This window comes from Onychostruthus taczanowskii, unplaced genomic scaffold (genome assembly GCF_017590055.1).
Source record: "Onychostruthus taczanowskii isolate IOZ18803 unplaced genomic scaffold, ASM1759005v1 scaffold87, whole genome shotgun sequence".
In the NCBI taxonomy this organism is placed as follows: domain Eukaryota; kingdom Metazoa; phylum Chordata; class Aves; order Passeriformes; family Passeridae; genus Onychostruthus; species Onychostruthus taczanowskii.
Genome location: NW_024506662.1, coordinates 2,841,846 through 2,862,548, shown reverse-complemented (window position 1 = coordinate 2,862,548; position 20,703 = coordinate 2,841,846). Strand labels below are relative to the sequence as shown.

The window sequence follows — 20,703 nt, the reverse complement described above, 5'->3', positions numbered from 1 at the left end:
TCTAAAATAGTCTTTCTTTTCTTTACTTAGGCAGAGAAGTCTTTCTTGTTAATGCTATGGAGACTTCTCTACAAGAAAACAGTTTTCTTGTGGTTCTCTCTATGAATAGCAACTGCCTGGAGAAATCTGCAATTGTGAAATTTTTCTCATTTTCTACAAGTTTTTCTCACAGTTGTGTTATGGGCCATGTCAACTTAATGGGGTACTGTTTTGAAGATGAGTTATTTAAAGGCAAAAGTTCTCATTATTTACTCCTGAAATTATTTTCTTCTTAAGGGCACAAGATCTTTATTACTTTTTTCTCTTTCTCTGTTTCAACTTTTCATAGGATTACAGTTACTTTAACATTTGCTTACTTTAGTATGGAGGCCTTTGCTCGATATCTACAATTTGAATACTGAATACAATTTTATGTGTTATAGGAAAAAAGAGTCTTTCTTCATATCTTTACAAGAGGATTTCAACCTAAAACGAAAGGTATCTCCTCATTTCTCCTATCTGGGATTGCTTCTTCATTGACTTTGGTGTCTTCATGTTGTTGGTTGGACTCGATGATCTTTAAGGTCTCTTCCAGCCTGGTCATTCTGTGAATTCCTTTACATTCTCTGCATTTTTGTTCCTGCTCTCACTCAAGGGAGGATTGAAGCATTGAAGGAGTTAATATTTCGTTCAGGGCTTGTAGATGTTACCTGACCCCAGCCTGGCTAGTAGTTTGTGGTGGGAGCTGCAGCCGGCTGGGCTGATGGCCTCTCCCCACCCTGCCGGCGGTTGTGGGTGAATATTCATGGTGGGGGAATCTTGGCTGAGCCAGCCTGGCCCGGGGCAGCTCTTAGGGCCGGTAGGTCCGGCTCGGCCCCGCTCAGGAGCAGCAAAATGTCAGAAATGGCAGCCAGGCCCAACATCGGCCTTGCGGCCTCTCCTCCCCTACCCAAAAACCAGATGGGGGAAGACACCCCTGAAAAAGGGTCCAGGTCTACAGCAAAAACCACCCAAGCCTTGTTACCTCTATCAACCAGAAAAGAAAGAAAAATATCCTGAGTTTCTTTCATCTTTAACATGTGTTTTTTACAAAAACACATAAACTTTCCAGTAGCTAAAAAGTTTACATCACTTCCATGAATGCCTCCAATACAAAACCACCACAAGTTCCTACTTCTCTTCCTACACTTATAAAGGGAACTCAGGGAGACAAACTCAGATATATCTGTATTTGATGCAGAAGTTCACATTTGACCTAGTAAATTGACATTTGGGTTTTAGCTTCTGTTCCACCCCCAGACAGACAGTGACTGGGAAGGAAGGCAACCCAAGAAGAGAGACATATGGTGAGAACCAGAAAAAAAGCCAGACTGCTGGAGCAGGCACCTGGCCTGCATATTTCTCCTAAACCATCCTGGCTCAAACGCCTTCTGTTTTATAAAACAGGGAAGGATTCATGCCCATGCATTTTCATTCATTAGCAGCCATTTTTGCCCTGCCATTTCCTCAGCACAGAGTCACTCAAACCTTGTGCAGAGCAACTAAACCAACAAATCACTGCTATTTCTTTCTGAATGAACTCACCATTAATTCTGGTGGGAAGATTGGCTCCTGTGTGGGATCCAGTGGCTGGAACTCAGAAGAATTGAACAGGCTGGAGGATGTCATTTTCTGTGACAGAGAAAATGCAAATGGCTAATGACTGAGGAGAAAGCTCTCCACATATAACCACAACTCATTCCTCTTTCAACTCAAATCCCTCTTACTGTTTCCTAGAGCAAAATATGGCAAACACAGCAAAATGATGCCACCTGATTCAGCATTTAAGGTCCTCCAGTTATATTTTTCTGATTCCCCTGCATGTCTTGTCAGATCCCTCAACCCTGAGCACACTAATACGTTTTAGTAAATCAAAAGTGACATCCCTTTCACATTGGCATGTTAAATCATGTCAAATATACCTTTTCTGAGGTATACTCTTCTGATCATAAAATACAAATTAGTCTAAATTGCTTTGCATAGATATTGCTAAAATAAAAGCATTGGGCTTGGGCATACAACAAGCCAGATCTAAGACTTTAAAACATCAGAAATAAAGGGAAAAGTACTAGTTGAGAGGCACCTTACCACACTATCTTCTTTTGCATTCATGCAGCAGCCTGGACCATTGGCTTTTCCTCCACAGCAGCCCCCATTCTGAAGAAGAAAAAAGCACACTCCAGCTATTCGAAACATAATCAGAACATTGCAACTTTCACAGAACATAGTCCTCCCCTTTTATCAATCCCCAGATTTCAGAAGTTTGCAGTCACATTTTCCATTAATAAACTGCTTGAGAGAAAGGACTCCAAGTAGTCTCAATTTTTGGAATATTCCATGCAACACTGGATGCTTCCTAAACACCAATCCCCAGAAATTCCCTGGAAATTTCTGGCAATGAATTTCATTATGTTCTCTGCTTCCTAAACTTATTTTATAGTCACACTACCTTAAGCACCAATTTCTTCTTTCTATTCCTTCATTTGTTTTTACCTACACTGATACATGCAATGTGATTAACTTTTTTCCCCTCCAGATATTTCAAAAGATTCCAATTGTTCAATTTTGGAACAGAGAGGAAATTGCTTCATTCATCACTGGACAGCAAAGTTTGGAAAAGATCACAGTGGGGAATTCAGACCTTTTGTCACAGAAAGATGTATCACTTCAGTGCACCAGAAGCTGGTAACACATTGCTTACAGTTGTCACCATGCTATTTGACAGAAGGGTTGCTCCTGGTAGACTCTGTCTTACATCATCACTGTTTTAAAACCCACACCATGATGGCCATTCATTGGGACACATACAGTCCCAGCATTTTCCAAGAGATAGACAACAAAAACAGGTCAGAGAGTTCTGAGTATCTGCCCCACAGCAGAGCCAGAGAGGTGACTAACACATCAAAGCTCCAATGCTATATTAAAAATTGAGGTTATGGGTCTTAACATTCAGCTTACCACGGTATTTTCCTTCCCACTACGACAGCATCCAGTGCCATTGGCAACTCTGCCACAGCAATTCATGTCCTGTGAGAACAAAAACTGTTCTGAGAAAAAATGTGCAGATTCCAAGGAAATTAAGTAGGTTTGATCCCCTTTTGAGAGAAATATCCAAAGCAGAAGGAAGGTGCCAACCACATAGTTGTTTGTCTTGCCAATGGTAGGCAATATCCTGCAGTGTCATGCCCACTGTGCTGATAAACCTTTTGTTCTGGGTTGGAACTATTCTGACCATTCAACAATTAGCTCTGGAGCCATGAGGAGATACCCAGAGAAGGCTGAAAGTACATATAATACAATACCACTAAGTATTGTATATACAATACAATATATACAATACCAATACTCCACCACAGAGACCATCTGCCTTTGTTTTTGATCTGACTCCTGTTAGTTTCATTTCTTGAAATGATCTTTTACTGGGAGAGGCAGGAAATAGCAGATGCCTCTTCACATTCCACCTCTAATCACAATTCTGTTGATCTCTATCAGAGATCATACCACTGTTTGTGCTATGTAGAGTTCCTTCCTCTCCCTGGCATCTCCTTTACATGCTGAAGTGCACTCAGTGCTTCCCAGTATGGAAGTCAGATTGCCACAGATGTGATCCTTGTTCCAGTTCTCTGAATCCTCTTCTGTTCTGCAATACCCTGTTAGAGGTGAGGGGAGCAGAACTGCACAGAGTACTCAAGTGTAGGAAGAGCCATGGCACTGTTTTCTGTTTAGTATCCCATTCTATTCTCCAGTCTCTCAGGTTCACAAAATCCTTCAGAAATTCCTCAAAGCCAATTCCTGCCTTCACTGCTCAAACTTTATATCTGTTAGCTTATTTTCTCATATCCTTACTTACATTCTTTTAAGCCACATTTAGGGATAGGTGCAACAGCCTTCCTTCCTACCACAGGTCCCAACACAACTCCACAACAGTGACCTCCCTCCACTGCAAAAATATGGCATTTTTACTCCACTGCCAATCTTTCATACCTTTACCAATCTTTCATACCTACAGAGATCTTCTCTCTTAACCCTTATTATCTTTAAAAACCTTTGGTGAGACACTGTGGAAAGCCTGTTGGAAATCCAAGTAGGCTTTTATCAACTGGGGTTATCAACCATTTGTAATGGATCTCACTCCTGCTTGCATTCTCATTTGTTGACTGCAGTTCTGGATAATAAAATGAAATTAATGAGCATCACTGCAAATTCTTTCCTTTTGATGTTTAATACCAGTGTAGACCCACGAGTGGCTGACAATCACTGAAGTACATAATGATCTACTCCTCTTCACAGCCTCCAGCACTCTTTCAGGTACAAAGGGACTAGAGAAAATTCATGGCAAAGCTTCATACTGCACCCAAACCAGCAGAAGACTTCTGGGCAAGAGCTATAAAATGGTGACTTCCAACTTCTTTCCAGAGCTATTCCTGCTGTGCAACTGATCTTTCAAAAATGCAGATTCCTCCACAGCATGTCCCTACCAGTGCATCACACCTTCACATGTTGTTCACACCAGGATCAGCTGCAAGCTGTATTATGCAGAGAGGTTGTGCAACTGATCTTTCAAAAATGCAGATTCCTCCACAGCATGTCCCTACCAGTGCATCACACCTTCACACGTTGTCCACACCAGCTGCAAGCTGTATTATGCAGAGAGAGTGAGTTTTTCTGAGACTTACAGAAAAGAGTTACAGAGTCTGATTACCTGTGATCCAAAAAAGGAGCATCAGATGGATCTTATTAAGGTGTCCCCAGCAAGCGGAGAGAGTAAAGGGTTTACTCTATCTGAATTATTAACACATGAATCACATAAACAGAGGTCAAGAGTTGCAGCTGGGTTGTAGGAGCATATTTATTTCCTTCCTCTTCATTTGAGTTAATGACATGTTTCAGTAAGAGAGAGAAATACAGTCAACTTTCCAGTTTTTTTTAAAACATCATCTAAAGCCACTTACTTTAGCAAATGTCCTGTATCCTTCCAGAATGGGTCTGTAGCCTGTACACCGACACAAGTTCCCTGCATTGCCAGAGCAAAAGGATAAGGATTTAGGGTCACCTGGCTAAAAACTTCTCTTCTTTTAAGACATTCTATTGTTTCTCACAAAAGCTTGTCAAATCTTGATATAGCTAATGAAAAAAAATGGGAGGAGGAAAATTTCATTAGGAACCTTGCAACAACCCTACCATTCTTTTTGTTGAAATTTAAACTAAAATTTAGTACAAATTGAAATCTGTCTTATTCAGTATTCATTTATCTCAATTGTGTGAGTCTTATCAGTATACCAACTAGTCTGTCTCCTGATTTACACAGAGATTGCTTTCTCCTGCATCATCATTCCTCTCAGATCACTGCTGGAAGCACAGTAATGACTCTAACCTCAGCAACAACAGCAGCCTCTCACAGGATTTACACTGTTGGGCTCTGCCCCACTCCATCACTGCATGTTGCTGTCTCGGTCCTTGATTTGAGGACATGTTCTCTGTCACCTCTGCAGGCTCTTGTGACAGCATGAATAAACAAGGACACTTCCATGCCACTCAAGAACAGGCCATCTTTTGGTCTGTTGTTAATATTAGTGTGCTTCTAATCCCAGACTGAGGCCACTTGCCCCTGCTTATGAACTATGATCTTCACTCCATAGCACCTGGCTGGTCTACAAGTGAAAAAGCTACTTCTTAACCTCACAACCATCAGCTATTTTTAAAAAAATACATTAAATAATGGTGCACCTCCATCCCACGGGGTGAAGCAGAATTAAATAAAGCAGAACAGGTTGCACCCCTGTAGGGCTGTGAATATTACCTTGGAAAGCATCTTCAATGTCCTCCATGTGGGGCTCGGGGTTGTTCCGAAGCAATGTGTACATGGACATGACAATGCCTGGAGTGCAAAAGCCACACTGGGACCCATGGCTTTTTGCTATTCTCTCCTGAGATAAGGTAAAAACAATAATTAGCCCATAATATCAAGGTGAGTTCACTGCTGTGCTTGTTTCTATTACACTCCTGTTAAAAGCAAAACCCAGTATCAAAGAGGAACTAAGATTATGATCAGATGTTCTCTGATCAATTAATCTATGAGACAGCCTTCAAAGAGGAGAGCAGCTTGAAAAGTTTGCACCTAGGCTTTGAACTCAAAATGTGACTGAGGGCTACTAGAAAATTCCAAGGAGATCAGGAATTCTTCAGATTTTCCCTGCTAGCAAGGTTTGGGTTACCTGCCTAGACCTGAATTTGAATTTCAAAACTTAGCTGTCAGAATGTTCAGGTATGGGAAGAGAAAAGAAGACAAACAGGCCAGACTGCCTGCCATCCATTCATGCACATCAAAGTTATTTTTCACTTTGTTGTTTACTCCCTCAGACACTGGCACAAGTCCTACCCACTGTGCAAACTGAGATGAAGCACAGTTTACCTTAAGGGAGCAGGTCTCTGACAAAGAGAGGCAAGGCTGCATTGTAACACCCTGCTAGAAGAGCAAGGATGCACATTCCTGTCCCTCCTTCTCACCAAGAATATTTTGAGACTCCAGCAACATCAATGAACCAAAATTTATTTCACTACTGCAGGGAAGGTTCCTAACTATGCAAGATCAGAAACCAAAGTAATTTGTGGAAGGCCATGGGAGAGCCCAAACCTATCCCAGATTTCCTAGCTCCAGGTCATTAGATTGGCTTTCCTCACAACATCAGTCTTCCCAGGCCAGGATGTGGACCAAATACAGCCATGCAGCCCAAGGACAAAAGCATTGGCAATTCAGCCAGGATAGCATGAGTTAACCTCTCAGGGGCAGAACAGAGCTGTAGCATTATCTCACGAGTTTGATTCTGTCACTTAGCCATTCTTGCAAGTATGGATTGCTCATGTGGAGAGTCAGCCTCATGGCTTTAGCATTATGGTGGAGGTCCCAGTGTCCTGGAACAGGTTTAATCAGCACAAGAAAACATGCATAGAGGGTTTTAAAGTTATCAGCATTAATAGCTTACCTGGGCTGGGTGCAGCCTGGATTTTGTGTTTCCTATGCCTTCAACAGTAGTTACAGCCACGTGATGCAGGGCACAGACAGGGAAGAGACAAGCATTGGCAGTATGGTGGCTAAAACACTGTATTAAGGTAATTTCATTTAACAGTGCTGCTGAGCAAAGGAAAAATGGAACAGGAACAGTGAAGAGTACTCAGAAGCTACAGCAGTGAACACAACAGGAGCACTTAAGTAGATGTGATACAACAACTAATTACAAGCCAAATTCTACAGCACGCAGTCACCCAAAGTTCTAATCAATTTCCCTTGCAGTTTGATCAGGGCATACACCATAGCATTTCACCTAGACAGAGCAACTTTAAACATCCTTGTTGCACATTAAGATACAGAACCCATATAAGTAATTTATAGGAGCAGACTACAAATACCAAGATGTTGTGCGGCTGGACACTTGCAAAGTTACATAAGAGACTGGAGTTCTCAGCCTTTTAGCTAGAAAGCTGTTTCTAGACGGTAAACATGGGAAAAAAAAAGTCTAGACTGAAGGTAAAAGAACTAGCTATTTTATCCCATTTCTATCAAGACAGAATAATGACCCTAAAGATATTTTGATCATGGCCTTGCTATTAAGCAGAACCACTCAGGGGATCCAGGTTCTAGTATCTCCAAGCATTATTCCAAATACGTTCAAGATTTCAGTGCTTTCTGTTCCCCACAGTAAAACTAAACTGAGGCCTGGTTCTGTCTCATCCTCTCTTTGCATTCCTCTTTGTTTTTATTCCAGTTTTTCCCCTTTCAATTAATTAAAGTGAGAACAGAAGGAAATTTTGTCTCAGGAAATAATTCTGAAGGTTACAGTACAAGTAGAGAAAAAAGTTAATATCTGCTGGCATACAGAAATGAGATTGTCATAATACAATAACAATAAAGATTTTATCACAATAATCATTATATGGTTTCTTACAGGAAAAAGTCACATTAGAATCAGTGCAGATATTGCAGGGCACAAAGAAATAGTTCCTTATAAACATTGTGCAATGCTTTAAGAAAAATACTTTCTTATCTTGGCCTTCTGAGCTTATGTTCTGAAAGTGACAAATTATGTTTTGGCAGAAGCATTAATTATATAACTTTTCTTTTTTAAAATAGTACCATGTCTGGTATGTCAGGAACCTGGATCTGTCCCCATTTTATTTCTCTGTTGCAGAGTTCAGATTGCAAAGGATACAGGATTTTCTTCCGAAAGGGATCATATTTGGATATCATAACAGTGCAAGCACCACATCCACCTTCTCCACAGCCTAGTTTGGTTCCACACAGGCCCACTGAGAGAACAGGAATTAAGGAAAACACGAAAAGTGTTGGCAGAAACTTGTTCAAGTCATCAACAAAGGCTGAGCAGCAAGTTCTTGCTGGAAGCAAATCATTCATTTCTTCTGCTTAATAATTTAACATAAGCAAAGTTTCAAAAGCTGGCATGTGACTATTGGGATCGACACCCAAACCCATCACAAAGACACAGCCCACACTCCAACACACTCTCAGAAATAAACAATAAAATATCCTCAACTGCAACAGTTCCCGCTCTCCATGACTCAGAAAAGGAAATGACACAAGGGAGATAAAGCACTGGTAATTGCTGAGCAGGAGCTGTTCAGGCATGCAGCCACATCCCTGAGCCACACAGTGACATCCTCCTTCAGCACCTCTCAGTGGTGGGGCTTGATTTCTTCCTACACCTGAGGCATTTGAACTGCTCACAAACTACCTGCATCTCAAAAGTCATGGTCTGGCCGCCCCATTTCTGATGGCTTGCCAATTGATGGGGACAAATCCAGCCAAGCACACTCCCCAGGAGCCTGGGTCCCATAAAATCATGGGAGGGAGACACAAAGAGCCAGAACTCATGGAGATGCACAGAACCCCTGCACAGACACCTGGGAGCTCATGGAGTGTATGGCCTAAGCAGATTCCTCCACAGACTGCTGAGCTCATGGCCATGCTTTAAAACCAGGAATTGCATCAAATGTTCTGCAAAGGGAGTTCAGGAAAGAATTAACTGAGTTACTTCTGCTTAAGTTCCTTCACTCATTAAAAGGTAATTAGACACTATTATTTATTGCAAAGAGAATTGCAAATGTTGAGAGACACTTGGTGGGGTAAAAATCAGCTGATTTCATTGGCAATGGACACTGAATTGAGATAATCAGTGCCTTTCCCCTGTATCCCAGAGCCTTTGGAAAAGCAACAGACACTGTGATAGAGGGAACTCAATTCATCTTGACTTCACTGCAAACAGTATGGCACTGACTGTTTCTAGAGAATCATGGAATCATTTAGGTTGGAAAAGATCTTTAAGATCACCAAGTCCAACCATAAACATAATGCTGACAAGTCCACCACTAAACCATGTCTTTGATGCAAACCTAAGGCTGCCAAGTCCACAATTAAACCATGTCCTTACAGCCACCACTGCTTTTCACGGAACCATGTGCCTGCTTGAGCAGAAATACAGCTTTCCCATGCCATCCACTGTTTCTCTTGACAACAATGCTAACCTGCCCTGCCTGAATAAAACATGTTTCTCAAAGTATTTGTCTGACCCTAACAAGAATTTTCACGTAGAAGATCAGCAGGTTTTGAAGGGCTCAGATTCTCTCTTTACAAAGCTATTTGCATTACTTATCTACAAGCTTAGACATAAAAGTTCTAGCAGTAAGACAGGCACACCTAGGCACAAGAGTCATGCCACGTACATTTCCTCCTGACCTTTATCCATCTATGGTGTACTCAGATAATAGAGCTGCTGATAGCTCTGCTGGAAACCTCCAAGAGGAACGTGATTCATGTCCCTGTACTTCCTTCAGCTCCCAGACAAATGGAACACAGCAGCATGGTATGGATACACCAACACAGCTGTGAACAGTCTGGCAGATGTACGCACCCAGCTGGCCAGACAAAAACTCAGAAAACAAGGAATGACACTACCTATGGAAGCAGACCTGGTGCAGCCAGCCTGACCATCACAGTAACAGCTACTCAGCTCCTGCAGCTGCTCTGACTCACATGTTGACCAGTCTCAAGGAGGGGTGAAAAGTGACCGCTTGCATCTGCTCACGTAAACACACCCATGGTGCATGGGGGGGAGCCCCTGCCTCTGAGCCTGCTTCCCTGGGCCACCTGATAAACAGCACAGGGTTATCAAGTTATGGGATATTAGACAGCCAATATAAAGTTTTGGACAGAAAATTCTTTATTCTTTGTGCGGAACAAACTTACATGTCCTCCAATGTTATTGCCATCTCATTATTTCTTCCTTTCCATCATATTATAATTTGTCAAATCACAAGTTTTTCCTTACAGTATTAATAAATCATTTAAAGTATATAATTTAAAATTTGTTATTGTTTAAGCCTGGAATAGGAGCTGTAATCTTTGCTAGCAAGAAATACCAGACAAGGCAAAGCACTCCCTCTTATGCTCTGTGCAAAAGCTCTGAAGTGACAGAACAGTAAACAATTATGAAATGCTGCAGGCATTTAAAGGCTTCTGCAGTTTTTTCTGGCACTGGATACATTTTCTTCGCAGATAAGTTAGCAGGGTTGTTTCTGGATCCACGTCTTTTTCCACCACCTGCAAGAAGGGAAAGATATTGATAAACACAAAATGTTTTGCAACACAGATAAGTTAGTTGCAAGGGGAAAGTTTGGTCTTTCTGCAACTTCTTTTCCAAAGCAGGAAGCAAAAATCACAGATTATTTCAGCAATGTTGATCATGTATCCAGACACAATGTTTCCTTGAATTTATTGTGTCAGAGGGAAGTATATGCATTACATACATCTGAGTTTTTCAGTCTTTGCACACTAAGGCAAATCTAAAAAAACCCTTAATCAAAAATGGCAAACAGTAGTGAGAAGAGAAAGAACTGTGTTTTGTACTCAAATCTTGGGTTCCTGACACATCCCAAATGGTGTCTCATCTTTATTGACCCTGAATAACTGAACTTTGTCCTTTCTTTTACTGTTGGAAGAGACAGAGAAAATGAGCAGCTAAACAGAATGACAGAAAGAGCATCAGTAATAGGTTTTGCAGAGAAAAAACCCCAACAGTGGAAATTGTAATGTGACAACACAGGTACAGCAGGATGGACAGCAAGTACCAATCCTCTGAAGTTCCTCCTTCTCCCCTTGTAACATTAAATCAATCAGTATTACAGTAGTAGCTATCCTAAATGTGGGAATAACAAAATTCTAAGAAAGGAAAGTTTTTGCTGCATATTTTGAGCCAACTCCATCCTATTTATAAACCATACTATTAGAAGTCACCCATTAGACATAAAACATTTGACTTTAACCTGTGCCCAGTGGTCAGAAACTGAAGTTCTGCCTTGCCATAGTGCTTGTCTTTCCCTTTTTCTGTTATTAATAAAGTGTCAAGAAACTTTTCCAAATTAATTGTGTGCCAGAACATAATCATGTTCTTGGTTCTTATTTTATGCAAGTCCTAAGTACAATAGTTACAGTTTATTTAAATTAATCACTCCCAGTTTGAAGGGCAAATTGAAACAGGGGTCACTTGTTCAAGTATTCTTTTTTACTTTCTTTTTTTCCCACTGATAAGAGACTTTCACAACCTCTATCCTGCTTCAGTTTTATGCCTTTGACACGTGACATGGTTATCCTAAAGAGACAAGGTTCATACTTCCTTTTTGAGCTCACTCTTTTGGAATTAACTGATAAAATTGCTGCTACAAAACACAACTAGTCACTTTTTGCACATCTCATTCTTTCACTGGGGATGATCTACAGGAAAAAAGGGTCCATTCTAGTTTGGGAATGTCATATTGCAGATCATGCAGCACCCACTGCTGCTATTCAGAGCAGAGTGCCCCTGTTCCCTCACCTCCCGGACACATAGAAACAAACAAAAGCATGCAGTGGCTCTTCCATGACCATCTGGTTCAGAGTAAGCCCATACATCCCTCTGCAGCACCTTGGCAAACAGACAGACACGGGAAGGAAATTCCAACCATCCCAGTGACTGTGAGAGGACAAATGGCCTTTCAGAGCCACTCCACAGGCAAAGAGCCAGCCCCAGCAACTCCCACTGTCACACTGAGTTTCTTCCATGTGTCAGTGCCAATGGCCATTGTAAATCCTTCCAAAGCATAGAAGGATTCCAAGATAGACAGACACAGAGAAGAAACTTTAGAGCACTTAAAGACTACTCTGTGCTTATATCAAAGAAAACATCAAGAGATTTTCTTGAAAGAGTCCAAGAAGTGCTCGGTTATGTACTCAAACCAAGCAATTAAAAGCTTGGCCCACTGGCTTCTTTTCAGGAAGCAGGAACTAAAGGACAGGTCTAGTCCTTCATTTTTCATTTAAACACTCATCTCCATGTACTTTTAGTGATGTAAGGATGCATGAAGTCCCAAAGTTGAAGCTTTGCTGAACTTTATCAGAAAGTATCTCCCACCACATCCCAGACAATCCACACCCTTACTCTGTTCCAGCCAACAGAGTATGGATTGCCCTACTCCACTGGAGCTGTCCATCTGCAGTTCTGGCAGAGACTAGGCATCTGGGGGAGATATGGGTAAGAGAGTGTGGAGAACATTCTGGATTAACACAAAATTTCACACATCAGAGGTCCAGGAGTCATTTCTCTTCACTTCAGATTCCTGGTGGGAGGATGCTTGCTGATGAGTCTCTCTTGCTGGCCACAGAGTAAGAATTTTTTGCTGTTCTTGCCTTTTGCTCATTGTTGTTGATGCTGGCTTGTCCTCCAACATATCACTCCTCCAGTTTGTTGCAATCTCCTGCTGTGATTTGTTCTTAAAATATTTTAAGACCGTGTGGGTGGGGATAACACGTCTTGTCTGATGCCCAGTACAATATAATTCACAGCTCAATACCACAGCTCCTGCTCACCTCCCTCAGTGTCCTTGCACAGAAAGAAACTGAATTCCATCCATTGCCTTCTGTGGTTGTAGGATCAGACAACTTAGACAGTGCAGTTAAAGAAATTGTTCCCTTTTGTAAGTTTTTAGTGCTTGGTAATTTGTTTTATTTTGGTTTCTTTTAATCAAATGTCATATTGCAGGTGTATCAGATTGACAGCCATATTTTGAGAATTTAAAACAGGATTTTACTGCATTTGGCAGTTTAATTATTAATCAAATGCAGAAAGAAACATTGTTGAAAATGTTAGGTTGGCACAGACAGTCAAATGACTCTCAACAAATTTACTCTGTACTGCTGTGTTTGTACTACATGTCTGTTTGCCTACTGATTCTAGGAATTTTAAATACTCAGATCCACCTCAGCAGGGAGCCTGGCCTGGTCCTGAACTTCTGTGTGCTTTTAAGTACCACACAAAGCAGGTTCTGAAGCAGTTCTTTCCACGTTTAGAGAGCATGGACTAGTCCAGAACAATGTTGAACTAACTTCCCAAAAATTTCATGTACAAAACTTCAATGTCAAGAAATATTTTGTTTTCCAGCTTCTCTACCTGCCCCTCCCTAATTCAGATAACTTCGCCTTTACAACACAAAGCATCATATTTAAATTATTATTCCCAGAAAGTTAGAGATTTTTCAGTTTAAGGGGACAGTAGTTGAACAAGGTAAATAGAGGAACAGAAGGAAAGTGAAAACAAACTTTCCCATTTTACCAAACAACACGCTAAACTTTCCATCAGTTGGGATCTATAAATGAGAAGCAGGTGCTCTCCTGAAGGACAAGCTCCCATTCCATCACTAATCCCTGGTCAATGATCAAGTTTCAAGAAGAGAAAGTGAAAGGTTTTAACCAGATTGCCACACAGCAAGTCAGACAAGTCACATGTAAAGGTCCCCTAGGACCTTAAAATCTGTGAATGTGTTATTCCTGAAGACAATGAGAGATTTCAAATTCATTTATTAGGAAAAAGGATTAGAACACAGATGAACAAACCGAATATAATTGCACAATGTAACTTTGCTACTGATCATGAGAACACTTTGGTCTGCTTTAAGCCAGCACACTGAAAGCTTCTAAGTCACTGTTTATGTAGAACCCAGAGGTTCACAAAGGTCAGAAAAATCCTGTATTTTAGCTGGTCCCATCAGCAATCAAATACTCACAGACTTTGGAAGTGGTAAGAGGTCTAATGTGGCTTCCAGCATAGATCCTCCCTTAGCATTCAGAATAGAAATATTGACTCCATGTGTTTAAACTGAAATTACATGCTACATATGCATGAGACAGACTTGTCTGTCAGCCAAGGAAAAAAAATTGCCTCTATTAGCTTTAAATTGAACATGCTGATTTGCATTCTAGTCTAGGCAGACTACTAAGATAACATTGAGTTAGTAGTGTGCCAAGCTATATGCCCAGTGAAATAAACAGTCCTGAATGTAAAGTATGCTCAGCTGCTCCAAGGAGACTTTTCCTTGACAACAGTGCAGACTGGGCTAATGTGAGAGAGAAGAATCTGTTGCAGTCCATGTCCCTGTCTCACAAACCACCTCTTATCACGTGGTTTTGTACAGTGACAGAATGTCAGCAGCCCATTTGCAATGTCAAGCTGTCATGGATTCACACAGCAGTAACTTTTCCCACTGGCCACGTTACCACACTCTTTGCAGTGAATCAACTGGAATGTTTAGTCAGGATCCCAGATGGATAGAGCCATCTCCTCACTTGGAATCATAGAATATATTGACTTGGAAGAGACCCACTAAAGCCATCAAAGCTCAACTCCTGGTCCTACACCCCAAGAATCCCAACAGGTGCCTGAGAGCGTTGCCCAAATACTTCCTGAAGTCTGTCAGACTTGGTGCTGTGTCTACTGCCCTGGGGAGCCTGTTTCAGTGCCCACCCACCCTCTGGGTCAAAAACCTTTTCATAACCTTCCCAGATGGATGCTGTTTCCTCAGGTCCTGCCACTGGTCACCATTGAGAAGATATTAATGCCTGCCTCTCCACTTCCCCTTGTTCCAGCAGAATAGCATTTCCAGGCACTTCCTACCACTCCTTCCATCACATCACCTTTGATGTGCAGCAATGTCCCAACAAACTCCACACACACTGCCACAGATCAGAATGCCCCATGAGTCCAATTCTCTCTCTTTAACCTGCATTTGGTAGGGCTGTAACTTGAGCACTTGAGCAACACACACACAAAAAGGAATAGAAAAAAAAGCCACTGGAGGCTCTGGGTAGAGCAAGTGAAACATGCTCCTTTACTAGAACTGCCTGCTCCATGAGGCAGTGGGAAAGGATGCTAAGAGAGCTTTGACATTCAAATAAGTTGGTACCATTGGTAATATTAATCATCCCTTGGTGTTTGTTTTTGTTTAGTTTGTTTGTTGGTTTGTTTTGTTTTTTTTAGTTTTTTTTCAGCCAAGCTGCCAAGATCACACTGTGATAAACCCCTTTACACATGCACACAGTCAGGCTTCTGTAAACAAGAACGGCATTCCATGAAATGCACCAAGGCCAGTGTCACTGACAGCAGGTTTGTTACCTGCAGGACACAGCAAGGACAGGCAGAAGATCCAAAATGAGCAGGTTGTTTTCTGCTGATAGCCTTCAGGGCCTAGCCTGCCATTTCTCCCCTTCTCTGCCTCATCCCATGTGCATAAAAGAAAGTCCCACAAGGCCAGCTCTGGACTTTGACTAATAGACATTTTCATGTGTTAGCAAAAAGTTTTCTCCAGGAAGAAGGACTTTTCTAACAATTTACACAGAGCAGTGCTCTTGCAATAACTGAGCACCAGCTGAAGCAGCACTTGTAACTGCATGCAGGAATTTGTTTAGAAACTCTTCATACCTACCATGAGAGGCCTATTGATTTCGAACCTCAGCTGATCTGGCACCAGAACTACAATTCTCTTTCATTAGAGCATTCCAGAAAAAAAAAAAAAATCAAACAAGACAGGACACTTGGCTTGTATCAGGGTCTGGATTGCCCAACACATTTGTGGTAATGCAAGAACTAAAGAGCTCCAAGTTCACCCTCTATACACTGAGGTTCACAAAGGAATCATCTCACAAAAACTTCACAGAGCAAGAAGACAACAAGTTAATGGTATGCCACCTGTTCCCACCAGAGCAGAATTCACCAGATAAAATTCACAGACCATCCTATGCCACAATTTCAATTACCAGACTCAATTAACTTGGAGCTTCAAGTTTTCATCTCTTTCTAGAAACAATGAATGGCTGATATGTCAATTAACACATATTAACCACTATAATCTGTGTGAGCAAAGCTTTAGTTGTCATCCTTCTCTATAAAACCTCAGAACCAAGCCTGGGCTCTACATCGGCATTATATTTAACAACTCTATGACTAACTTTTACTGCACACTAGATAAACTTCATTCTTCAGTAAACTGTTAATATATCAATAAAACAAAATATTCATATCAAATCCACTAGTACCTCCAAAAGTTCTAATTCCAATCCAGATTGGGATACAAAATCATAACTAAAACCCTTAACTGTAGCTACACTCTCATCTACATTAAACAACCATGAAAAAGCAAAAAAAAGCAAAATTGATAATAATGCTGTGCTAGTCTGTAAGGCAGGGCACAGAGCTTTTTAAACAACTGAGAGTATTGTGCGATCCCTCAAGGGATTAAAAATTAATTGTCTAGCCCAAACCCAGTACACCACCTGATTTATACCCCTAAGCAGTGCTCAGGGAAGCTTTGCAAACTCTTGGCTCTACACCAATGGATGAGCAACCCTGTCCTCTTCCCTTCCCAGCAGGAAGCTGCTTTGGCACAAGTTCCCTTGCCCAAGTGTCTAGGCAAGGGGAAGGTGGGGAAGGCAGCACTGAGGTGAGCTCAGAAACAGAATTAACTTGGTAGCTGGTCAAAGAGTCAGCTTTGACTTTTGCAACAAGCCTTTGAAGAGCCAAGGCTGCATTGCTAGCCAGGCAAAGTCCAAACTGGGGAAAGGGGGCTCTGGGACAAGCTGTTCAAATGTGTCCATCATGTGCAGTGAGCACCTCAGCCTCCTGTGAGACACAGTCACTTCTCAGGTTATTGTCATGAATCTGTATCATTAATGGGCTTTCATTCTGAAGAGTTTTCTAGCTTCTTAAATGGAATAAACATTTTTCTAAATCCCTTTTAAAAACCAGATGTTAGAATTACTTATTGATGAATTATATGCGGAATTATCTATGGATGCTTCCATTTGAGTTAAATTTTCCAGATCTGTTGTAAATACTGAACTTTTCTAGTAGAAATGCTTGTATTCAGCAGTGCACACTTATTTAAAAGTAGTTACATTAGAATTGTAATAAATTATTGCCAACAAATCTAAAATGTAAAAGGAATATCATATGTGTTAGCCTTTGAATAATTCACAAAGTAAACTCAAAGAAGAGAAAAAGGCATTTGGCAAAGCAATATGTAGTCTTCATGTTTATTACTTAAAAGTCATGGAATATGTATTCTTATCAGAAAACTTAAGAGGAGGAAAAAGATGACTAGAAAAGTAATCAAGCCACAGTCCAGGAGCAGGCTGGACAGAAAGCTGGAATCTTCCTTACCTTTTTACCATTTACAAAGAAAACAAGTTCATCCCCTGCCTCGTTGGGAGCCATCCTGCACACCTTCCAAACTTCACTCAAACAGGGCCACAGATCAGCCTTGTGAGAGCAGCCCTGCTCCTCAGAGCAAAGTGAGCACCAGCCAACCACGAGTGACACGAGTGTGCCTCCACAACGTTTGAGTTGATTTTTTACACCGGTGCCCTGTGAAACCCCATATTATATAAGAGGCAATGAAGAGGCGTGCCAGCTGCCTGTGGTTGGTGCTTCTGCAGCCCTAATGACAGAAAAGGAGCTGGAAGCAGCACAGTGACCCGCCCCCTTTTATATAGCAGAGGATCACAATTCAGCTGCATTCCCTTTAGATTATCCTGCCAGGCTTGGGGCACTGCTGTGTGCCACTAGCAAGGAATTCATGGGGTTTTGCAATGCAATGCAAACTTCAGGGGAGGGAGGGGGCGTTCTCCCAGCTATCCCTCACCAAATATTGACAAGAAAAAGCTGTTTCCCTTGTCGTGTGCACAGCCTGGCATTCACCACACAAAGGTCTCCAATGACAGCAACTGCTTATTTAAAAACTCCTTGATATGTGCACATCTGCTGCTATAATTTCACTGTTTTCCCTCACAGTTTTAAAGCTGCAGTACCCTCTACCTGGGAGGACATAATTTAAATATGTTTGTCCACATAAAAGCAAATCTAGAGAACTGGCACTCTGATCCAGCACCTCAAAAGAGGCTGGACCATAAGGCTAAGACCATAATGTTTACACTGGTCTCTTAAAGCATTTAGTCTTACCTGTTTTGGCTTAATCCTCACATCCTGGCTCCTAGGTGCATGTTGCCAGTGAAGTACAGAGGAAAACCAAGGATTTTTTGTCTTCCATTTCCCTGGTGGTGGTTTCTTCTGGCTTCTCCATTGCACAACCACACATTTTGTGTGAAGTCTTCCTGTTTATGTCTTCCAAAGCTGTTGGCAGAATCATCCACGTGATGGCAGAATCCATATGACAGGCATTGGTTTAATGAACAAGATATCTAAACAGCTACTTCCAGTTTAAAATTCCACCACAAAGAGCACAGTTCCAAAGTCTCATTGAAGTTTCCTATCACTGTACCTTATCCTGTCTGCTCCATTCTGATTCTTGTGATTTTGCTTTCTTTCTTCAGTTTCAGTTATTTTTGATCAGGTTTTTAAATTATTTCTTTTAAATGCCTAGGAAAGCACTATATCAAAGTCTTCTTCTCAGGAATCTCTGAATAATTAATACAATAACATGGCCTAATTAAATTGAAATTTTCAGAAACAGTCTTTCCTTCAGTATTACAGAAATGTTTCACTGTGAATACAATACATACATTATTTTTACCAGCTTTTATCTTCTGTCTCATCTATTCTGTTTCCCAGTCTATACCCTAGAAAAGCTATTTCATAACTAATGTCAAACACCATTCAACCTTCTTTACAGGCATTTCAGTTTGCTGAAAGTAGAGTTCACAGCAAATTTGTGCTTAAAACCAGCTGCCTTAATCTATGTTTTCAGTGAAGTTGTGCATAGCTGAACCAGTGCTGACACCTATTGTCTGGCACCTCCCACTTTGCAATGTCAGAGTACTAGAAAATACACTTTTCTCCAAGTAATCTTAAGCCCTGTTGCTTGGTATTTCTGTGCAAAATTTACACAAGAACTACCCTCCTGTAGCAAGCTTCAATCTCAAAATTAGTGTACACAAGGTTACTACTCATTAATAGTTTTGTAATATTTCAAACAACAATCATTACTCATAACCACAAGTAATGTGTTATTACAGCAATCTTAAAGCAACTAGCCATTACAGCATTAACACCAAAAACAAACTTGTTTAGTTACCTAATCTGTGTTTTCCATAATGCATGATGCAGTTCTTAGGTTTAAAGAACATTTCCAATCATATAATCACTTTTTAAAGGAAGCCCATACTCAAATTTCTGCCTAGCCTAGGTGATAACATTATAGGTAAACTATTGCTTTCTGCTAAATCAGTAAACAGCACCTGATGATATTCCATCACAGGAATTTGATCCATCAACCTACTATATACCTAAGACAAAACTAAAGATAAATACAACCATGATCATGATCTCTATTTGTAGATTACATGGTAATTTAAAACTTCAGACCTCATCTCAACAGAGTGTCTGATCACACAGCACCAAACTCACTCATTCTCTCATCACCCTGATGGGATAATGTGTTATTATACCCATTTCAAAGACTGAGAACCAAGACATACAGAACAGGAACTTTCCTAGTGCTCTAAATAACTCTGGAGCATGAGAACGTGTGCTATTGAAATCTCCTGTCCATTTTTTGACATCCCACCTACTCTGAAACAGAACAGAGGATTATGAGAAATCAGAGAAAAGAAAGCGAAAGCTAAAAAAAGCCAACTCTCAAAATCCTCAACCCTCAACACAAGAACTCCCTTAAGTGAGCTAAAATAGAGAAGTTTCCTCAATCAAATAAAAATTAGTTATTAGACAAAGTATTCTGACTTACCAGGCAGATAAAGACTAGCAGGTTTCCCATTTTTAGAAATCTTCCCTTTGCCCATTAATAACCCTGAGATGGGAATGTTTTAGAAGTTCAAAATTCCTTGCAGTCTCATTCACTCACTAAAGAGCTCGGAAAACAGTTGATATTAGTCAGGAATATATATAATTACTTTTAAAGTAGCTGACTTTCCTCATTCTGACTGGTTAATCCTGTAGACCTGGCTATTGTTATCATAATAATAATAATGATCATCTGTTCTGCAGATGATCACATGTGTAGCTCAATAAATACAGTGAAATTTATGGAAACACTATTCCTGCCAGGAGTTAACTGCCAGAATTAGGTCAATAGATGAAAGTACAACGAGGAAACAAAGCCAGGGATAATAAAGGAGGAGATTTAAAACAAATAGAAGTGAGATATTTTGCTCTGTTCTCACATTCCTCTTTCCAGGTAACAGGAAAGAAGAAAGTACAGGTGACTCTGAAGAGAATTCTATGAAGGGATTTATGAGGAGCAATTTTTAAAGCAAATACAAAAGAGAACAGAGTCCCAGGTCAGTGCTTTAATGCAGTAACCCCTGTATCAAGCTTCCAGTGTCTGCACACTTAGTCT

At 40.8% G+C, this 20,703-nt stretch overlaps 1 protein-coding gene across 1 annotated transcript in view; it reads right to left on the bottom strand.

Annotated features, from left to right (window-relative positions):
- XDH (xanthine dehydrogenase) overlaps window positions 1–17,657 on the bottom strand; it is a 49,344-nt gene extending 31,687 nt beyond the window's left edge. The window contains exons 1-9 of the mRNA XM_041425109.1: window positions 17,553–17,657; window positions 10,573–10,630; window positions 8,226–8,322; window positions 7,002–7,110; window positions 5,819–5,945; window positions 4,971–5,032; window positions 2,977–3,045; window positions 2,107–2,175; window positions 1,564–1,650 (exon numbers count right to left, since the gene is read on the bottom strand). Of these exons, the coding sequence (XP_041281043.1) occupies window positions 1,564–1,650; window positions 2,107–2,175; window positions 2,977–3,045; window positions 4,971–5,032; window positions 5,819–5,945; window positions 7,002–7,110; window positions 8,226–8,322; window positions 10,573–10,630; window positions 17,553–17,606 (732 nt within the window). The 5' untranslated portion in view covers window positions 17,607–17,657. The remainder of the gene's footprint in view (window positions 1–1,563; window positions 1,651–2,106; window positions 2,176–2,976; window positions 3,046–4,970; window positions 5,033–5,818; window positions 5,946–7,001; window positions 7,111–8,225; window positions 8,323–10,572; window positions 10,631–17,552) is intronic.
- Between the last annotated feature and the right edge of the window lie 3,046 nt (window positions 17,658–20,703).